General features: G+C 39.5%; 3 protein-coding genes across 3 annotated transcripts; 2 read left to right on the forward strand and 1 right to left on the reverse strand.

Annotated features, from left to right (window-relative positions):
• Positions 1-2,869: 2,869 nt before the first annotated feature.
• LOC144652491 (ATP-binding cassette sub-family C member 4-like) lies at positions 2,870-17,100 on the reverse strand. The gene is made up of 8 exons (XM_078512505.1): positions 17,011-17,100; positions 15,294-15,853; positions 13,741-14,120; positions 10,941-12,568; positions 9,936-10,506; positions 8,928-9,064; positions 4,307-4,668; positions 2,870-3,658 (listed from the first exon to the last, which is right to left on the reverse strand). Exons 2-8 carry the CDS (start codon positions 15,816-15,818, stop codon positions 3,104-3,106), a joined length of 4,158 nt encoding a protein of 1,385 aa, XP_078368631.1. The 5' UTR covers positions 15,819-15,853; positions 17,011-17,100; the 3' UTR covers positions 2,870-3,103.
• LOC144647927 (uncharacterized) lies at positions 4,909-7,398 on the forward strand. The gene has a single exon (XM_078507600.1). It carries the CDS (start codon positions 4,909-4,911, stop codon positions 7,396-7,398), a length of 2,490 nt encoding a protein of 829 aa, XP_078363726.1.
• A 2,189-nt stretch (positions 17,101-19,289) lies between the features above and the next one.
• Positions 19,290-22,215, forward strand: LOC144648497 (QRFP-like peptide receptor; the record flags this gene model as incomplete). Its single annotated transcript, XM_078508030.1, has 2 exons — positions 19,290-19,437; positions 20,111-22,215. Coding segments are annotated over 2 exons (957 nt in total), but the record flags the coding sequence as incomplete, so codon positions are not given.
• Between the last annotated feature and the right edge of the window lie 860 nt (positions 22,216-23,075).

The raw sequence follows: 23,075 nt of genomic DNA on the forward strand, positions 1-23,075 counted from the left end.
CCATCAAAAAAAAATGGTCCGTCCCTAACAGCCTCGTCAGATTTGTTCACGAGTCAGCTTCAGACATTTTAAGCTTTTGCTAGCTGGTACACAGACTCAAAAGAAAACACTGCCTGCATTGTGCAGCTAAACCAATTGCATATAAGTAACTTCTTGAAGTTAAAGCTCAAATCAAGCGCAAGCTGGCATCCGACCACGTAGTTTATTTTTTGTACATCATAATTTATTTTTAGTCCTCAGGTGCCTGAATCTAAGTTTATATCGAAAGCCCTGCATCTCAAATGAGCAGCTTAGCGCTCTTCTATTCAGAGTTTATAATTATGCGACTCATTTGAAGTCGTTCTGTTACATTGAAAATGACCCGTTGAATATATATTATTCAAAGGTACCTTCTAGCAAAGACAACTACAACTAATAAAAAGTGGTTATTAATATTTAATTCCATGGTCAAGACTTGAGCTACATTGTAAATCCGATCGACGTTTTAACAGTTCAGTCGGGGAAACAACTGCCATTTGATGGCGACATCACTTCTCCGAGAAGTAACTGAGCCCGCGGTTTGTACGCCCGATTGCTTTCGGCGTACTCGTGAGTGCTCGCGCTAGTTTTTGATTGGACGAAAAAGTTTGGAAATTCTTCGAGTGCTTCAACGAAGATTTGCTAAAACCGTCACTTATTCCCCCGACTAAGTTAGACTGGGATCTCCAGGTTTCTGTCGACTGATAGTTGACAAAGTAGTAGAAGCCGAGAGCGAGTAGTCTAATTTAGTTTTTAGAATACCCCCGTGTCTTTATTTACTTTCCGGCTGTAAACTTTCCGAGATAGACAACCAGTAGTTCATCATCTTTCTCTTGGCCAGCCAGTCCAGTAGCAAGCTCGCGAAAGGGAAAGAGAAAAGGAAACCTCGGGCCAAGTGGCTTATACTTCCGGAGCTTATCCCGGTTTTGATAGCATTAAGCGGTTAGGAATATTTCTACACCCCGTCGATGGTGGATGCTAGTCCATCGCAGGATACCCCCACCTCCCCAGCATTATTTCGTCGGTACCCATTTATACACCTGGGTGGAGAGAGGCATTACGAGAGTAAAGTGTCTTCCCTAACAACACAACACAGTGACCCCGGCCAGGGCCCGAACCAGGGCTGTTAGATCCGAAGTCCGGCTCGTTTACCATCAGCAGCGAGCTCGCGAGTGCGGGCGAAAATCTGGCGCACCCGACTGGCCCTGAGAAAAATAACGGGCTTCTCGTAGTCTTCTTGCGAGTGCGCACCGTAGCCTGTGTACAAGGACGGCTGTACACAGGTTATGCGCACCGAGGATCGATTTAACGTTGCTACCTGTGAGTTTGCAAGTCAGCCACTGAGTTATGCTTATCAGTTTAATGTCCCTAGCTAGGGTGGGTTTTAAGCCATCTAAGCGATTTTCACTTTCGACGGTTTGAAATTCGCTTAAATGGCTTTAATCCACCCTGGGAACACAGCGAGGTCAAAATAATGCAAGAAAGACAAGAGGTAAGCCATTTTTATTTCAGTTCCTTTACAAATGTAGTATTTAGAGAAATTTTCAAAGGTTTCTCATACATTGTCTCAAACGGCTGAACCAGAGTTAAGCAATCGGCCACGTTTGATCGCATCCGGCAATTGCAACGCCTGGGGTGCCTGTGCTGAAAATCGTAGCTGGCCTCTTTTCATGCCCAAAACGACATTTTTCTCTTTCCAAAAACAGTAGTCTTTACTTTCCCCATGCCACGAAAGTTTAAGCCATGAAAGTTTAAGCAGAAGGAATCTCCAGTTTTCTTATCACAATTTTTTTGGTCCGAAAATTGTATAATGATAATCTTCGGAAAATCGTCGGAAATTTTCGAAATATCATCGTAGTGTCTTCGGAAATATTCGTAAAATATTCGGAGTATCTTCGGTGCCAGAAATCACTTAAAATAAAAAAAAAGAAATAAGATACTTTTCGGTTTATCTTGGGAACTGTTCGGAAAAATTTCGGAGTGTCTTTGGAAATTTTCGGGAAATATTCGTAGTGTCTTCGGAAATATTCGTAAAATCTTCGGAGTATCTTCGGTGCCGGAAAACACTTAAAATAAAAAAAAAGAAATAAGATACTTTTCGGTTTAACTTCGGAACTCTTCGGAAACTTTTCGGAGTGTCTTCGGAAATATTCGGAGTATAAAAACAGAAAAAAAAACCCTTAATTGAATAAAACAGACTCTTAAAAAAATTCCGCCGGAATTCCGGATTCCCAATTCCAGGTTTTCCAGCTTACCTGCAATTTATGGCTGTATTATTTCAATTTTTAAGCGCTACTTGAAAATGACAAGAAAACGTCATGTTTTAAGTCTATACCATGACTTTCAGGTATATAAAAGGGGTACCTTTTTTCCATAAAAAGGTATACGAAAGGGGTACAATTTCTGGCAAAATGGTATATAAAAGGGTAAGGGGTAAGTGCTCGGGGCGGTGCCTCCCCGTACAAAACCTTTTTGGGTACCCCCCCCCCCCCCGGGTTCCCGGCACGAGAATCGCGAAAAGCCCTAGAGTATTTCTTGACCTCCCAAAAAAACTTTCTCTTGGCTTTCTCTTAGCTTTCTCTTCCACTACTCTTCATTGGACGTCGTTGTACTACAGTCTAAGTTCCAGACCCATTTCGTAACAATATATAAATAGTTGCCAAAATTTTAACGGTCATACTTTTGAAAATGTATGTAGCTTAGCATACGAAACGTCATGTTGATAAGAATGCTATTTTTCATAATGTTTATCACCGCTGTTTGTGTTATATTTTTAATCAAGTTACGACGGCCTAAAACCAAGAGTCTATATGATACACTTTTGTGTTTTTTAACAGTTTAAACTTCAACTTCAACTTTATTACTTCCATCACTTACATAAATAATTTATAAGTATTTTTTATAAAAAATCAAAAGTGACCAGGAGTCTACAGAAATGCAGAAATGCTTGAAATAGTAGACCCCCTTAAGCGGTCATTGCATAACTTAAACTGATTTACAATTCAATTAAAAGATAACAACAATCTTATGATTAATATACGACCAGGTTCAACGGATATGTTCGAATTGGATCACTATGTCATTTTTAATGCTTTTCATTTTGGCTCTGGCTTCTCACCATTTCAGCAAACATTCCACCTTTTCTTATCAACACCTCAGGTTTATCAAACTCCGCCACACGTCCGCCATCAAAAACCAGCACCTTATCATAATCCATGATGGTGTTCAGTCGATGAGCAATGGTCAGCACTGTGGAATCTGTAAATTTATAACGAACGACTTCCTGGATCAAACGATCTGTTTGGAAATCCACATTAGCAGTGGCCTCATCCATGATGATGATCTTGCTCTTCTGGACCAGAGCACGAGCCAAACACACCAACTGTCTCTCGCCAACGCTCAAATTTGTTCCAGACTCTCTCAGTTTGAATTCGAGCTGTCCTGGCAGATCTTCTACAAGGGTCTTCAACTGCACCTCCTCCAGAGCTGTCCAGAGATCTTGATCGTTATATTTCGAAAAGGGGTCCATATTCCTTTTCAAGGTACCTCCAAATAGCACCGGATCCTGAGTTATAACGGCCATGGACCTGCGGGCTTCTTGGAGATTGATGGATGCGATATCAAGACCATCTATCAACACCTAAAAGGAAAGACATATGGTTTAAAGTTTCTGTAAATTATTGAGAAAGCTTGGTCTTCGGGGTAGTCTCTCGTTAGTTCTAAGTCAATTTCACCCGTCTCATTTTACTCCTCTCGTCCAGGTCAATTTTGTTAGGGGGTGGGGGTGGGCGCTTATTCGAGGCTGGGCGCTTATTAACTTTTCCTACCTACAGGGTGGGCGCTTATTCGAGGTGGGCGCTTATTCGAGGTTGGGCGCTTAATCGAATAAATACGGTATTCCAAGTAATTATATTTGGAAAGATTTAAAGGTGGAAAAATATAGTCAACACCTTAATGATTCTGGCCCAGTATTTGCTATGCAGTTTATTCGTTCGTTCGTTCGTTCGTTCGTTCGCTCGTTCGTTTCTTTGATTGCTTATTTCTCTCTTCCGTTTTTACCGAGCCGTAACTTAAAACTGACGTCATAAATCATAACGGGAACGACAAATTCCAATGAGTCATTTTGAGGTAGGCAAGATATTCATGTACGAAAACGTGACGACGTAAGCGGTTATAACATAATGGCTTCTAATGTAGGCTACTTGTACGTTCCTCTGAAGATATTTTACAATAAATACCAAAACACTTTTACGGTAGCTTCAATCCAATGCAACAACGTTTTACTCACCTTTCCTGAGGGATCTGGCATACGAAACAGCGCAGATACCAGAGATGACTTGCCTGCGCCAGTGCGACCCACAATTCCAACCTTCTCTTTACTCGAAACACAAACGTTGATGTCCTTCAAGATGCGAGGTCCACCGTCAAAGTAAACCAAAGAAAGATCCTGTATGGTTAAGTTTCCTTCAGTAGGCCAGGACTCTGGAGGACAGGTTTCAGTGCTGTAGCCGGGTTCTGAATCTATTCCAGTATACGTCATTACACGTTCTACTGACGTCATCAAGTTTTCTACCTCTGTCGCCATTCGTACACCATACTGCGTTTGGTCCAGCGTTTGTAGTGCGTACGTCAGAGCGAGGCCGGCTAAAACTAAAGAGAAGTATGTAATTACGGCTCCTATTTTCAGGCCAAAGTGGTCATATACGGTAGGCCTTCGGTAGAAGGATTTTTTATGTTTTAGTTATCATCCTGAAGTTTCTTAAATTGATAAATTGACTTTATCGGAAAAATCTGGAATCTTTCAAAAAAGAATGAGCCAAAAGAAGAGGTAAGTCACTTAGGCCAGAACGAAACAATCTAATTTTAACCCGCACTAATAAACTTAAACGCATGCTTCCAGCCGACACTGGGCAAGATACAACTAATCAACCGGATATAAACAACCCATCATCCGTCGATAATGGAGATCGTATTGCTAATAACATCACCACCGAACAAAATGCTACTACGGCTACTCCTGATCTTCCTAACAGAAACACTACCAACACCGCCCCTGGAACGTCTACATCCATCAGACGAAATAAGAAAAATCGCAGAACCCACTCCCAAAACAACACATCTCAACCATTGGTAGAAACAGAAACAGTTATCAACCTTTCGTCTGCACAGCTTTCCAATTCTGAGACCAAGTTATTATCACGAGGACTGTCCTTCGTCCCCATCCCCAAACGAATCAATTGGTCAGAATTACAGGCTGACATAAACGAGTTTGCTAGAAGATTACGACTTAGCGAATTTTTTCAACAAAAAGATCTCACAGATTCAACTAATCCACCTGATGATGAACCACAGACACGTTTCAGGTGTAAAGGCTCATGGACTCCTCCTAACGGAAGAGACGCAGCCCTAGATACTTTCATAAATGCAATCGAAGCTAGCATCATGACTTCTAAACCAACCGCCGTCAACAACAATCTTTCTAAAAAGGAACGCAAGGCTTTAACAGATCTCAGAAAACGCTCAGACATCGTCATCAAACCAGCCGATAAGGGCTCTGGAACTGTTGTAATGGACCACGCCTGGTATGTCAATGAATGTAACAGACAGCTTAATGATATCAAGTATTACGAGAAACAATCTTCGAATCTTACGAAAAAAATACAAGGCCTCGTCGTAGAATACACTACCCGTTTACACAATGACAACCTTATTGACTCTGAGACATTGAAATACCTTTCGTCCAACTCTGACCCCAAAGCAGGCCGCTTCTACATACTACCCAAAATTCACAAGCAAGGCAACCCTGGCCGACCCATCATTTCTAGCAATGGCCACCCTACAGAACGGATTTCGGAGTTTGTCGACTACCATCTCAAGCCTCTTGTACAAGCCCTTCCTTCCCACATCAAAGATACTACACACTTTCTTCTACAACTACAGAACCTTGGCCCTTTACCGGACAACGCCCTCCTCGTCACACTAGATGTTTCTTCATTATATACTAATATTCCGCACAATGAAGGTATCAACGCTTGTCGCCATTTTCTTGACACTCGCCAAAACAAATCACTTCCTACTGAACGTATCTGTGATCTGATTAGAATGATTCTCAATATGAACAATTTTTCTTTTAACAATCAACATTATTTACAAATACACGGAACAGCCATGGGAACCCGCATGGCACCTTCATACGCGAACTTATTCATGGGTAAATTGGAACAAAACGCCATTGATAACACCGTAAACAAACCGCTCGTATGGTGGAGGTTTATTGATGACGTTTTCATGATATGGACACACGGAGAAGAACTCCTCAAGAACTTCATAAGTTACTTAAACTCCATTCACCCGAGCATCAAATTCACCCATGAATATTCGATTTCCTCACATCAGGCACTCCCTTTCCTGGATGTTCAAGTCCACCTTAGCAACAACCACATTCAAACAGATCTACATACCAAGCCCACCGACAAACATCAATACCTTCTCAGAACCTCATGCCACCCAAACCACACGAAGGAAGCCATACCGTTCAGCCTGTTCCTCCGTATTCGCCGCATTTGCTCTACCGATGCTTTCTTTGACAAACGTAGTGGAGAACTCATCAAACACCTGATCAAACGTGGATACAGCCGCACTTCCCTACAGAGAGATGCAAATCGCGTTCGCGCCATCCCACGTCACGCAACGCTCCAGCCCCAAGGACAGCAAACCACAAAGACAGACCGTACACCTTTTGTCATATCATTCAATCCTGCCCTACCCAAAATATCTTCTGTTATCAAGAAACACTTAAATATTCTCCAGTCCTCCGCCAACTGCAAAGAAGCTTTTCCTCATCCACCAGTTATCGCCTACAGACGTAACGCAAGTCTGCGTGATCTCCTTGTACATTCCGAGCTTACACATAAGAAGTTCTCCAAACAACAAGGCGCTGGAGTTCATAAATGCAACCACCCACGATGTCTCACTTGTTCATTTCTTCAAGAAGGCCAAACTAACTACACTTTCTTCAACACCAACGAGACACGCAAAATAACTGACAACATTTCTTGCCGCTCTAAAAACCTTATCTATCTAATCGATTGCAAAAAATGCCACCATCAATACATTGGGGAGACCAAACGTCAACTTAACGAACGCTTCGGACAACACCGCAGATCCATTCTCAACCACCATAAACTTGATGACCCTACACCAGTATCTATTCATTTCAACCAACCCGGCCATTCCATAAACGACGTTCACCTCATCCCGCTTGAACTTATACGCAGCAAACGAGACTCAGTCAGGAAGGCTCGTGAAGCCCATTTAATTAACAAGGCAAAAACTTTACATCCTCTGGGAATTAACAGACGTGACGAAACACGTCATTGACACTTGTTAGAACCAATCATTGTTTAGTATTTTATTTTAAATTTTTCTATTTGTAACGATCCTTTTATTTTTCTCATCATTTTGTTTCTCCGCCCAGCCCCTGTGGAAGATTTGTTTTGCAAACCGAAATATAGGGCAAAGTTTTTTCTACATATTCTAGTTTTTTTCTTTTTATCCACTTTGTTTATTTTTGACCGCTTTAGCCGTCAGGATCAGTTTGCCGTCTATATTTTCCGTTTTAACTTAGTTACTGATCCAGGTCTTCAATAGATCCGGCACCACTCATCGGTTTGTCGCTGTGATATTGCAGTATTTTATTATATAAGTCACTTAGGCAGGGTCGACTGCAAATGAAGCTGTTAAGCCATTTAATGTTTTAGCAATATGAACATATAACTTATCTTAGTATGATAAATTGTTATTAGCGTAATTTTTTTTTTTAAATTTTATTCATTAGTAAATTTATTTGTAAATTTTTAGCTTTATCTAGGATAACAGCTTTTACATGGGAATTCAGTTTCCCCCTGCTGTTATCCTCCCACTTTTTTTTTATTATTATTATATATTTTATCTTTTTTGTTGTAAATATTTTTTGTAATGTTGGGAAATCTAATAAAAAAAAAAATAAAAAAAATAAAAATGCTGAAGACCAAGAAGGGTTACAGTGGGAACAGGGGGGGGGGGGGGGGGTGATCAGATGAAGAAACACGCTTTACCGGTTTGGTTTGCCTAAACACAGACTGTTTAAAGGTTGCTTGCATTGGTTAGAGAAAATGAAATTCTGCTATTTTAAGCTGACTACTTCCTTCCTCCCCGTTCCACCCTAAAATACATTCATAGTTGATATACCAACTGCTTATAGTCGGGGAGCTGAGGCCGCAAACGAGTTACGACTAAGGGCCTGTTTACAAGCAGGTAGGGTAACCCTAGGTGCTAGGGTTACCCTAGCAAGAGGGTGAGAAGATAGCCCGGGTTTACAAGCAAAATTGGCAGGTAGGGTAACCCTACTTACCCGGGTCAACTTACACCGGTTACGCTTCAGTTAACCTTGTAAAATTTTGTCGTTAGAAACTGTTATTCGAAAATAATTCCGTTCCAGTGCAAAAATACGACAAATTGTGAATGAAAACGATGTTTCTTGGTCACAATTCGCTGTTCTTGTCGGTATTTTTAAACATATTTAGCCTTTTGGAGCCAAAATAAAGTTGTCTCGGGTAGGCGAGTAATCCCTAGCAGAGCGTTTACAAGGCGCTAGGGTTACCCTAGCAGCTAGGGTAACCCTAGCACTCAGCTAGGGTTACCCTAGCTGCTAGGGTAACCCTAGCGCCTTGTAAACACGTCGATGAAAAAAAGAAGAAATGTGGGAGCGCTAGGGTAACCCTAGGTGCTAGGGTAACCCTATGTGCTAGGGTTACCCGCCTGCTTGTAAACAGGCCCTAAGCAACACAATGAACAGGATTTGTGAGCATTGTCGCCTGCATCGTTTGTTTACCCCAGCGTCAGAGACCACTTAGCTTGATAATTCTTACCAGGATTCTCCTTTATCAAAATGGCAGCCACTGCGACAATCGTAACGAACACGCTACAAAGAAGATCCATACGAATCCCCAGCCAGCGATTACACGACACAACCATAAAGAAAGCTTGTGTGTTCTCGTCCTGGTACCTAAAAAGGAGTACTGTCATGAACATGACTTCGAAATGTCAAAAGCCAAAAGACATTTTCACTTCCATTTGAACCAAAAATGGCTTATTTGTTAAAACTTCTATGCTACTGCTATGAAGCTGTTATAGGGACATTATCATAATCAAGAGAAACGCATGCAAAAGGTTTGATTTCAAATGGACGAAGTCGGACCACTTTCCAAATTCTGCTATTTTGTATTAAAACCCTATCAGTTAATTTCAATTTGATCTTCCTTTTCCTTCAGCAATATACTTAATATATTCATCCTGGTGCTCTAAGTGCATTTCGTTTATGAGAGTAGGTACATGAATCATATACAGCATTTTTTCTCGCCACAAATGCAATAAAATTGCATTGACTGAAAACAACTGCTTAAGTTAAAGGACAGTGTCACGGCTGATATATCGTATTTCTATAATTATGGCCTGTAGTTTGCTGTAAACTGGGTTTATTATCTCGTAATAGAAAGAAGAAAACGGTTCGTACAAAAAGTGGTAAAATGAAAAAGATAACTAAAAAGAAACGACATGAATTAAAAAGATTCGAAATTTCACCAGAATGGCAATTTGGTTTCTTGTGATCCTGTCGCACAACTAAATTTGATGAACTACAAACCACCTCCAAACTTATAATCCTACACTTCGTCCCCAAAATCCTTGCTTTCTTTTGCTCTGTAGAATCTTTTTATCCAATTGACTTGAATGTTTTGTGACATTTGGCAATAAAATATAGAAATGAGGAAAGAGAACGTTTGATAATCAGCCGAGACACCCTTGCAATGATTCAACTGTATTAATTGTGGGTAGTTGGGAGCTTCTTCATTCTCTAACCTATTTCATCTCCTACTAACCTTTGAAGCCTATCAAGAAACGTCCTGCTCATATCTGAAATATGGACTATTTCAAGTCCATTTGCTGTTTCCGTGATGTGTGAGTACACAGGGCTGCATTTGATGGCCTCGATTCTCTTCAGCTCTCTGGAAGACTTCAGGTAATAACGAGCATAGTACACCAATATCCCAATAATTGGAAGAAGAGCCAAGAAAAGCCAGTAGTTTGTTGCAGCAGGAACCAACATAGTACAGAGCTGGAACAGACACATTACAAGTGCCTGTAGAAACAGCGGTGGTAACACGTCGTCCATACAGCCAACATCTTTGGAGAACCGATTTAGAATACGCCCGGCTGGGTTTGTGTCAAAAAACAACACAGGGGCTTTGATCGTAGACACAGTCATTTTGTTGTGAAGGTTTTCTGCCGCTTTAAGAAGGAGGTAGTAAAAGAAGAAACAAGATACTGCCATGACAACAATGGACACCGCCACAAGACAGGCGTGAATGACTTGGGTGTCCGAAGCTTTTTGCTGGTCATGTGACATCTCTGCCATTCTGGACAGCCACCAATTTGGAGCTATGAGGCAAACTAGAAAAAAATGTTCATATTGTTAGTCGGTTCCTCATCTAATCTAAATCAGAATGTGATAGGCATGTGTTGCATTTTCTATTTTAAAGGTTAATCTGAACAATAGTTTTACCGAAAGAGATTTAAAAAGGAAATATATTATCCCGATACCGAGTTTTTTTTTGGATAGTAGCATTGTAGCAAGACTGACGACGTAAAATGAGATAGCATTTTTGGTAATATTCTAATATACAGCTAGTAATAAGTTCTTATACATCTCAAAACGACATACCTTTTCCTTACTTAACCCATCAGCCAAATTGCATTTCGTGCCTTTCTACTAAAAACGCAGTGTTGTCATTTGATTATGATATGCATATGGTTTGACTGTCCAGATTTTCGCAAAAACGGTACTGCTTAACAACAGTACTGCTCGCCATTATTTAATGTGTTACCTTGCGCCAGTATTAAGAGAACTGCCAGGAGCATTATCAAGGGAGTAGGTAATCCTTCCTGAAAATATTTCCAGTAAAGTCGCCAGGTCACAGTGCCCTCCGTTTTACTCTCCTCCTCTTCCTTCAAATCAAGAGCTGGTGGATGATCAGACTCAGGCACTTCAAACGAGCTTACCCGGGACAGAGAGCGAGCAATACGCGAAACACTTCCATCATCCACAAATCCAACGCTTACAGGGAACATAACATCATCTTCCAACAGTTTATGTCGTTCCATGTCATGTCTCTTCTCGTGGAAAACCGAGGTAGCTGATCGCGGCTTGCGCATGATGGTCCCTCTCTCACCGAACTCGTAGAGACTTACACTTCTTGTGCGTGTAGGCTCATCTTCAAAGAGATCCGATATTTTTAAAATATCGGAAAATACTCCCTGATCTGTGAGCTCAGTATATCCTCCCTGGTGAATGATTGAACCGTTTTCCATCACTGCAATCCGATCCACATCTTTCAAATACTGTAGCTGGTGTGTGACCAACAAACGAATACGACCTGATAAATGGCCCACTAAACAGGCATCAAATATATTTCTTCCTACTTTGGTATCGACTGCACTCAGTGGATCATCTAGAAGGTAAATATCAGCATCTGAATACACTGCACGAGCTAAACCCACACGTGCTTTTTGACCTCCACTGAGGGTCACTCCACGCTGCCCAATTTCAGTTAGGTCACCATTGGTGAAAATGGCAAAGTCTTTGGTCAAACCACATATGTCTACAACATGCTGGAATCTCTCCTCGTCAAATCGCAAGCCAAACAAAATATTCTCCCTGACAGTCCCCGAAAATACCCAGGGTATTTGCGGAACATAGGCCACTTTGCCATGATATGATATTCTCCCTTGAAGTAGAGGTAATTCACCAAGAATAGCTGTTAGTAGTGAGGATTTTCCACTCCCCACCGGACCAGTTATTGCCAACATCTTACCATCACATACATTGAAAGCTACGTTACTTATCGTCAACATATCGACGGAAGAATCTTGAATCCAAGAACATGACGCCTCCGAAATTGAGAGAAACGGCTCTATGATGCTTGAGCTCTTTGTTTCATGACTGGCAATCAATTCGGTCGTCCCGTGATCCACATTCTCGGCCCTTCTGGGCATTGAGCTACAGGCAAATTTTTGAGAACTTTGATCTGCAGAATTGCTTTGTTCGCTGCAATTTATCAACCTCGTGGCCTCTTCTCGTTCCATAGAACCTTCAAATTTTAATGCAAGATCATCGTCAATACTTAACGGCTTTGTTGAAAGCAGACCTTCTGTTTGGTTCTTTTTGGCTCTTCCAACCTCCGATTCCTTGTCGTTAAGAAAGACTTGTATTCTATCGAGTGCTACTTTAGCATCTGCGACAATGTACACGGAGAGACTCAAGCTGTTACAAAATGTAAACCTGATCGTCACTAAGCCGAGAAGAAGCGTGAATATTGTGAAAGACGATAAGTGAGTTCCTGTCAAAGCCAGTGTTGCTACTGAAATAAGGGCGGCAATAGGAAGCATAGTGTAGTAAAGAACGGTAAGCAGGGAAACGATGAGACCTTTTAACCGAATTTTTGCCATCTCCTTCCTGCAAAAAAAGTACAGATAACAAAACGTTGGCTGCGGTTTGTAGCTAAAAGGTCGTGTTTTATTGGAATAACAAGTTTTAGGTTGATTGAGTATTTTCGTGTCAGTTTGACAGATCAACTTCTTAATTCAGCATCAAACTGGGTTCAAATGGTTGATTTGATTCAAACACCCAAATAAAACACTTATTCAAATATTTTCAGTTTAAACATTGACTAACGTACGTAAAAAACGGACCCAATCTAACAAAATGAAAATTGTTTATCTCAATGGAACACGACGGAACGGTTATCACCCATTTCAAATGAAAGCGGTTGGAAAAGTGCTCTGCTGGGACACTTCGTCTAAATCAACCAAAACCGTTTGCCATTGGAAAACGGTTGCCCTATTTAACCTGACCTTACTACAGTAAAAACCCGCGTGTAAGAACCTAATTTTTTCAGAGTTTGGCAAAACAGGTTCTTGTATTATGGGGTACTTATTGACAGTTTAGGCTAAGTAGGTTCTTAATTAGGTTCTTAATTTCTACAGAGTAGACATTGTTGTTGATTATCAGAAAATAGTATAAAATCTGGTCTGTTCTTCATTATAAATATTTATTAATGTACCCATGTTGCCAAAAGTCCAACAACATTAATTGATCAATGATACATTACTGTAACATTGGTTTTTGGTAAAAAAAAAAAAAAAAATTAAATAGTTAAACACCACATATAAGAACCTGTTGGAATTTGTTTGGCTAAACAGGTTCTTATATTTTGGGGTATTAGAAAAGCAAATTTCTGCTAGGAGGTTCTTAAATCACTAGGTTCTTACACGCGGGTTTTTACTGTATTTTATGTTAAACTAAAAAATCTAACGACTCTGTTGAATTAAAGATTGACACAGTGAAAAACGCAACGAGCCTTCAAGCAATAATGAACTTGGCAGTCGCTTCCTTGCATTCTTTGACTTTTTGTCATGTTTGGAGAGTAATAGCTATCGGGAGAGCTTTTTCTTTCATCGAATATTATTCATTGAAATACGACGTGAAACACATATTTGTTGCCAATTATCGGCTTTCTTTCCAAGGCAGTATACAGAAAAGTTGGAAAAAATGCTGATGACCAATTCCCTTAAGAACGTTGCCCTAGCTAACTACATAAGCAGGAACACTAATTTTTTCATTGGTACCTGCGAAGGTCGTAAACAACATCTCTGAAATTCCACTCCCAAGCATACATCTTTACCGCTCGTATTCCGGAGATGATTTCATTCATCACCACAAGCCGTTCATCCGTGAATGCGGCCGCTTTCTCTCTAAGCTTAGCAGCTTTTCTTGCCATTAACATTTGAAAGGCGACTAATACGAAAAAAATGGCAGCACCAACCAGAGCCTCCCAGCCAATCAAGTACCACAGGATCACCAAGCTGATTGTGAGCTCCAGTGGCGCGGCTAACACCATACCTAGTTGGTTCAAGGACCGCTCGATTTTCTGTGCGTCATTCGAGACCAGGTTAATGGTATTTCCAGACAAGGTGGCTTCCAGGCTGAAACGATTTAGCGAGAGAACCTGAATGCAGAAAAGAATACAGCTGAACTTTTCTACAAATGGTTAGAGAAGCGGCCGTTGTTGTTAAGTAGGATGGGAACTCATCTAAGACACCCGGGACCGGTTGTTCAAAGTGCAATAAAACGTATCCAGGATTACCGTGAATATAATTCAGTTTTGTAACTTGTCAATGTGGCTTTCTGTTTATTTTGTGTCCTTCAGATTATTTGTCGACCACAAGGGTTAAACCACTAAACATTTACAGTGAAAAACACTTTTGTACAAGAGAAATTAAAACCTCCAACACGTTGAATCCTGAATTAACGTTCATTAAATTTTGAACTTGGTTCAGGAGCATTGCTTCTCCCGCTGGAGAGCACGCTAGCGCAGCGCAGGTTAAACCCCTCCCTCGACACCCAACTTCTCTTACCCCAAACGCTTTTCCTGTTGCCCTTATAGTTCCCGATTTACCCATTTATCCTTCTGAGTAGGGAAAGGCATTATAGGAGAAAATTGTGTTCCCAAGACCCCAGCTGGCGCCCCCCCCCCGGGGGGGGGGGGGGTACTCGACATAGTTTTGGGTAGGGAGGTGCGCCCCGGACTCCTAAACCCTGGCCCTGTTTAAGACACAAACCTCTGATTTTCCTACCCTGTTAAAGACAGAATGCCAATTTTTAATACCCCGTCTAAGACATCGACAAGCACCTCACTGGCTTTGTTGTGATCGTGAATTAAGCCAAGTATCAATGCGGAAATCAACGTAAGTCAGCAATACGGAAGAATTTGTGAAAATTCGGCTTGTTACACCTCTGCAGGCATTTGTAAGCCTATTCTGTTTGACATTGGTCCATGCAAAGATACCCCTTTTAGAACAAAAAGGGGTGAAATATATACCCCGTTCAAGACAAAAAGGCCTGATAACCATACCCTATTGAGGGACTGGCGCTCAAGCCCGGACCATTTTCACTGACAAGTTCGTTTCTCAGTGTGGTTCTCAAAAGTTTTCTACAAAAACATTGGGTGACTGAGAAAGGAGCATAAAAAAAGAAGAGGTATACGTTCGCTTTATTACGCAAGGTAAGTTTGGCTATGAGGTGAAACTCACTGGTTTAGGCTCATAGAGCGAATAAAGCGTTGAAATGGGTTAAGAATTTTAAGACCCCAGACGTACCCTCTTCTACTTTACAAGTTTACCTTCTTGTAAACGAGTCCTATTAAGGCCACTTTCAGCTTCAATGCCCACAGCTCAGTAAGGTAGTCATAGTGATGCGTCGAGATAACTTTAATTATGCTTGTCGTTCCCAGAAGTACCACGCCGATTATGGCAAACTTCACGTCCATATTTGGCCCATCATTTAACGTCCTCAAGACAAGCCAAAGACACAAAGGCTGGAAGGCAAAGCATAAAACCCAGCATGTTCTTAAAATTACCATCGTAAGACCTGATTTCCATGGAATAAATCTGAACAGTGCTTTCCACAGCCGTGGTTTCTTGTTTTTCAGTCGACTCTTTTTTATTTCGTCTAACCAACATTTCTCAACTTTCTTTACAAGCACTTCCGCTTTGTAATCGTCAAGAAGAGGAAACAAATCATCATCGGTCAGCGGTCGCTTATTTCCCAGTTTTAACACATCATTCATCCACCAAAGGAACATGATTGACAGCCAGCTTGCTCCATCTCTAGGATTTCTGCTCTCTGAGCTGCGCATGCCCTGCATGATTTTCCCAAGAATGTGGTACTATTTCGACAAACCTGAAATAAAAATTAACAAAAAAAAAACTTGAACTAACATTGTCCCCTCCTGACAGTGACGCGAATGTTGACAAATATAATTGTGAGTTTGTGCGAGTAAGTAACTGAAGTACAACTTGAAGAACATTTTAAAAACACATTTGACTGGCCAACTGAGCTTTCAAAACTAAACTTTTTTGGCAAATTTTAATCATTTTTAGTGCCACGAGCTGCGAGTAACATATTGAAGACATAACAAGAATGCACGAAATATGCCCTGGCTTTTTTGCCATAACTGGGACAATTCTAAGAAATCAATTGGAATTCGATTTTTCGATCTACCCCCTCTCCAAATTTAAGATTGGACAAATTTGTTTTGAGTTATAACTCTTAAAAGGTGCAAAATATTTATTTCAGTGAAAACATTTTTGAACGATATTGGTCTTTAAAGGTTCCGCTCTAAGGGCTGTGACACTGTCACGCAACTCCACACGCAACACAATGTCACGCGCATAATTGCGAATACTGGAGGTTTTACTTGTATTGGTATAAAAATAAAAATACATGTGAAGGCAGCTACAGAAAGTCCTATCTCTTTACAGTAACAGTAAGTCGTCCCCGAGTCTAAGCCCAGACTGAAGTCCGTTATGCGCCGTAATTTATGAGACCCTCTTATGACAATTTGCACAGTATTTATTATTTTCAAGATGGCGTCCCGACAGTGGATCATAATCCCGGAAAAGTGCAATGATCAAATTCGGAAGAAAAAGTAATAACCTGGAGAGCTTACATCTTTACAGTATACCATTAGCGTAAATTAGCATGGAAATGTGTTAATTGTAAGTGAAAGTTTGCATAAACCTATGCCGGCGCTGGTTCGATCGCGAACAGAGACTTAGTCACGTAACATTTTAATTTAAATAACATTTTTAAATTTTGTCGATAATGCCGCAGCACCGTTTGCCAGTTCACATGCAGAGACAGTGCACAATAATTGAATTTTTTAAAAAAGCGAGGAATACAGCAGCCCATTAGCGAAACGGTCAGGGATGATAAGTTTGTAACTTACTCGTCTACCAGACAATCGTGTGTACATGACGAGAAGATTAATGTTAATATTCTGAGAGTAAGGAATATTCAACCACCGAAGTTAAGTACAAAAGCTGTGATTTACTTACTCTTGTTTATCACTTTTATGGAGCGACAAGCCTTCTTTTTTCGCTTTCCTTGTCGATTCTCATCTCAATCGAGCGAAGTGACGAAGCGTGGCAAAGCCTATTCAGGGAATTTTTAAAAATTAAAATTACAAATTAACTTGTTCATATCGCACGTCATGTAACACTCCAGGGAGGGTAACGCAATCTAGTGTTCTTTTTGCAGTTATTTTGCGGTCAAATCACCAAGTTGAATCCTCGGTTTTTGCTGTGTATGTGTATTTGCCTTCTGGAGCAGCTCCAGAAAAGTAAAGTTTATCTTTTTAAAGATCTACACTACAGAGACAAAGAATCGAAAAAAGGTAAAAAAAGAACGAGACCAGCCATCAGTTTAATTTACTTAAAAAATTCTTTACAAGGAAGAAAAGATGTTAAACATTTCTTAAGTGCTTTAGTGCAATTTCACACGTTCTTCGGGTTACGATTTAAGTATAATAAATGCTTATTTGCTCCGAGTCAAGGGCCAACGATTGTATAAGATGATATAAATAACTGACTAATAAGAATGATCGAAATGTGCAACAAAAGCTAGGTAGAGCATCCGACCGGGGGATGGGAGGTCATACGTTCGACTCGATACTGTAGACTCCTTCCAAAATGAAGGTCTCCATGTCTCTTGTCAAGACATATTTTGTCTTGCCTTTTATGTATTTTGGTCCCTAGTAAACCGGAAGTGTTGAAAGTGTTTGCCGAATGTGTCATGGCACGAGTCGACAGACGTTTTCACGAGGGTCTGAATGGGGTTAACAGTAACATTTGGACCACCCACCCCCCCACCCCCCTCAGACCCTTTTTCACAACTATGACTCTCGCTCTGTCTGTTTGTCTATATCTTTAATTCGATCTCGATGGACCTAAGACCCGAAGACTATAAATATGTTTTATACCAGTGGAAATTAATTTTTTTTTTTACTTTTTAAAACAACGGAAACTAATTACTAATAACTCTGTTAACCATAACGGAGAAAAACAACAACCACAACCCCATTGAGGCCCTCTTTGAATTGTAGCTTGTGCCACATAAGCATTATTCTCGTCTTTCTTCAAGACTTTGCATCTACCCGCTACATCTATTTTTTATTCATATCCGTAAAAATTTTCCTTCGATCTTGACAGTTTTCAGTACAAAAATAAACAATCAACTTCTTTGTCAATTCCGGAAAGAGGATGTTTGTTGATGTTAAATATAAAATGATCAAGTATTTCCCTCGGGAAACGTAATCTGCGATAAAACGTTTTGAGCCGAGCATTTATCTGTGAAATAAGAATCGAGTTTTAAGCGTTCGATGTTCTGCAATGATCTCGAATAAAGCAAAATGTGAAAAAAAAAATCGCGGTAAAACGTGATGTGGACCTTTGTGAGACGTATGCAAAGTCGTCGCTCGTTTCTCAGTGATGTTCCTTAAAGTGCTTGCATAGGTCCGCCAGATTCTTAAATTAAATCGCAATCACTTCTGTAAGATCCCATACACATTTATTTGCGCTTTTCGGCAAAATTGACAAACATTCTAATGAGAGGAAATGAAACATATTTATTATTTTGAGAATCTAATACGAAACAACTGAGACGTCCGATGTATTTTTAGAAGGAAATTTGGCAGGGGCTAACGCAGTCAAATAATTCCTTTTCTTTTTGCCTTGCTACTGACGTTTTATTTTTGACCTATTAAGATCTTTGTTAAAGTGTCCTCGAGCAGCCAGATTAGAAAATCTGTAAGCAGCCTTTGTAATCATTTTTATTTTAATTTGAGGGACAAATTTAAAGTGCGGTGTGATTGACAATCCACACTTTAATCAATTACAAAGTGATATGAACTTTGCTAGAAACATCAAATTGTAAATAATTTTAACTTTATTTAGCTAAGATATATTTTAATGTATAAATAGTGACACTTTAATAAAGTCTTTCATTTCATCTATAAGCAAAACCTTAAAACTGAACCACGTCAGTCAACATACATCGTATGCCAAATAATACCATTTCATAAACGAAAGAAGGCGAAGAGAAAGACAGATTTACAAGCAAAGTATATTCACCAAAAAATATCAGCTGTACTATAAAAATGACATAGTTCAAGGTGTGTTTTAACTGAAATGAAAAGATTTTGTGATCTTTAATTACAATTATTGATGTACATCACTAAATACTAATGTTGACCAAACGCCGTATTTTTTTTCGTTCAGAGTTCACAACCCTCCTTTGGTACTTTTAATCGATCTCGGACAGCCATGAGTGCATCTAAAGCTCTTGGAACCACATATGGTTTTATTGGAACTGCATCAATTGTCAGAACGCGCTGTTTTGTTTTCTGCTGTATAAGAAGCCTTTACTGTTGAAAAAACCTCACAATATTCTACTCCTGACTTTAGCCACGATTGATATGATAACAGGTAACATTTATAATTGATTGGGCTGGATGAAACCCCTCCGGGGTTTTCGTTCTATTAAGGCAAAGTGAAATTATTTTGCACTGAATAGAAAGCCCTTAGCTTACTTTACAAGATGGCATAATATTTGTTGGCTTTAACGTCATATGACGTCATATTTTTTGGCCAAATATGAAAGAGAGAAAAAGCGCTATAAGAACTACAAAAGTAATATTCAGAACATCAAAAGATTAAATTAATTGATCTGGTTGAGGGTGAGAAAGTGGGGTATAGATCCCGGTTCAAGGAAAATAAAACTGCCCTTTCGTAATTAACGAAAAATATATATTGAGCATTTCACGCTTCAAGGAGAATAAAAGAGAACGTTTTTGGGAAGTCGAGATTCACGAGGGACAAATAGCCATCTGTCATTTCACGGGAAATAAATAGGGTGGATGGCGGGATACGAAAATACCCGTTACCACCCTTTTGGTTGGGAAAGTTTGCAACATTATGTTTCATCTGATGCAACAATCAGTCAAGTTATAACCAACATTAAAGCTTTTCAGCCAAATTGAAACAAAAGTGATATTTTCTAGACTAGCTTTGGTGTTATGTTTTCGCCTTTTGGTAAAAAAAAATAACACAAGGAATAAGAGATGTAACAACATATAATTGTTTTCTGTTCTCTTGACAGGAGTCATTATTTTCATAACACCGCTGTTTGAAATCACCAGGGATCCATTCCTTGAGGGACTGGCTGGGTATTTATTCTGCTATTTGATTACAAGTAGATTCTTTGCCTTTCTTCTGAGCAAAGCATCAATCTTGACTGTAACGTTGTTAGCACTCGAACGCTGGTTTTCAGTAATAAAACCGTTTACTTACAAAGCTATCTTTACCAGGAAAAAGTTGTTAAAATATATAGCTTGTATTTTCACTTTAAGTTTTTTATTTCAAATCTACAAGTTTCTCCAAATTGAATTTAAGAATAACACGTGCCAGTCTGTCCCAAGTCGTTATGGTAAGGTGGCGCAACAAGCTTTTCTCATAAGTTACGTCATTGTAACTTTTTTTATTCCGACATTTATCACGTGGACTTCATTTATCCATATTTGGCATCGAATTAAAACATCCCCGTCATTATGTGGTTCAACGGAACAGGCGCAAGCCCAGCAAAAGTTGTTGTTGCGCATGTGTGCAATCACAGCCGCTGTCCTTAGTGTTTGCTGGCTTCCTAATCAAATCGTTTATATCACGAGCAGTTTTGGGCTGGTACAAGTTGAAAGTAAAGCGAACAAATGTTCGCTTTTACTGTCCATGTCCAACTCTATTGTGAATCCGTGGATTTACTTCCTCAGCAACAAAGAATACAGGCAAGAGTTTTTCTCTTTGCATTTAATCTGTAAGAAAACTGTCCCTGTCTCTCCAGGAAAAGCAGTTCGGGATACTGCCACTCAATTGGAGCAAAAATGTGGCGTAAACAAGCCACAGGCTGTCGTGTAGACTGTAATGCTCGTCCAGGAATGTCAACAACCATCTAAGTTGCGAAAAGTTATTAGAAAATATAATAGCATAAAAAAATTAACTAAAATAGGCAAACAATGCTCAGAATAGAAATAAGCTAAACGAGCTAGTTGTAGCTGAGCTAGTAGTTAAAAAATTAAGTCGCTATGATTAGCTTGTACATGATCAAAGAGAAAAGACTAGAGAAAAATAAGATAATTAAAGGTAAGACAAGTAATAAGTTAGTACACTGTAAATAAGTATGTATAAATAGTAATCTAGATTAGGAGTAGAAAAAAGGGAACAGAAAAAAAAAATTAGGAAAAAAACCCAGTACCAGTTAGTGATGGAACCAAAATCTTTTTATATGAATTAAACATTCGCGAAAAGAAATTTAGAAACTAAGCCAGCGTTAGCCAAAAGTAGTTGAGAAATGCTTATTCATATTTTGCTTAAATGAGAATGAATGCGGAGATAGACTTTAATTCTTCATCCAAGTTGCTTCAGACAGAAAGAACAGAGAAGTACAAATTATGTGTTAGATATTCTGGTTTTCTGTTAAATGTTATAGGTCAGACACAGAATATATGTATAAAGCTGTATATATAATACATGGTGTGATAATAAACGGGGTCATTTTATTGTTGTGGTATGTCTGGAAATTGAACTCCTGTGCATCTGCAGCTTTGTTCATTACTGCAGTCCTTCAAGTAGACAAATATTTCGGTACCGTATTCTTTTGAGTTTCTGTTCTTACTTCTTAGTTAGCTGAGCAAACCAATTTTAGAAATCTTAATAAGCTTTTCACTTTTAATTTCCTATGCTTGTTTTAGCTTAATTTAAGTTCACTTTTTCTAATTTCAAAGTTGTGATTTTTAGTCTTTTAAACTCTTGTGTTTACTTTGTAATCTTCCTACTGTTGATGTTCGCTCTTGTAATTGCAATCGTTTCCTTGCTTATTGTACTCAATAGAAGGCTTTTTTTTCACATTGTAAACACCTTTTAGTAGCAACGATATATAAGGAGCTACGTTGCCGTAAAAGTTTCTTTGATTACTTCGACGGTGTGATTACATCAGTGTTCACATTATGATTACTAAGGTGGAAGCAATAAACTGTTGTTAGACCCAACTTCTGTCTGATCCTTGACGGCCTGCCGTAGCAAGAGTTCTTGAAGCTAGATCTCCATGCAGGTACCAGGACGTGACGAGATTCCGTTCTCTCAAGCCAAGCAGTTAGTTTACCGAGCTAAGTTTCCCCCGTATTTCAGTGAAGTTTCACAGCGCTCCTCGCTACAGTCCAGAAGTTGTCCCTTAGTCCAAACCCAGAATTGACTGAAAAACTTATCGTCACAAAAATGTTTCCTATTGCATGCCATAGTAATTTATATCCAATGGAATATTGGAAATTGAAAATTTACTCGGTCGTAGCTCGCTCGGTAATATATTCAAATATTGTAAATAATCGGTTACCATCCCATTTTATTTACTAGGATTAGAATCAAATGTCTTTTTTGGAATGTAGGGTTTATGATTAGTCAATAAATGGAGCTTGAAACAATATATGGGCATCGTGCAAATTTGTTAAATAATAATTCGGTATATTGCGTCGAATCGGCAACTGCGTCAAGTACCGAGTGCAGTTGAATTAATTGTTTAAAAACACGCTGAGAAAGGGTCTCTGTAAACTGAGAATTGCCTGCTTGCGGTTTATAGCAAGGCTGTTTGCTAAGGTGACGCAATAGATTTCGGGGTGCTTGTGTGTGTTCGAACTCTTGTGATTGGAAAATAAAGTTTTTGTTTCCTTCTGCGAATAGACCATTTGCATAAATGGCGTCTTTTATTTGAATAACAATACATATACATCCTAAGCCTCACATTCACGTAAAAGAACCTTTGTCCAAAAACATCCACATGAGGCTAAGGATGTACTAAGTATTGTTATGTAAATTTGGGAGCCATTTATGCAAAGGGTCTATATTTGTTGTTACATTCATGTATGGTTGTTGTTTTTTCATCCGGCCCTGGTGTACATTTCATTCATAAAAAAAGTATTAAGTTAAAGGGATAAGTTATAACCTACATTAGCTTTTGAGAACTACGAAAGCAAGAAATGCTGCGTTTCATTTTCATTCAATATTGACAACTCTGTAGAAAA

The sequence above is a fragment of the Oculina patagonica genome, chromosome 4, assembly GCF_052425735.1.
Source record: "Oculina patagonica isolate OP01 chromosome 4, crgOcupat, whole genome shotgun sequence".
Classification (NCBI taxonomy): domain Eukaryota; kingdom Metazoa; phylum Cnidaria; class Anthozoa; order Scleractinia; family Oculinidae; genus Oculina; species Oculina patagonica.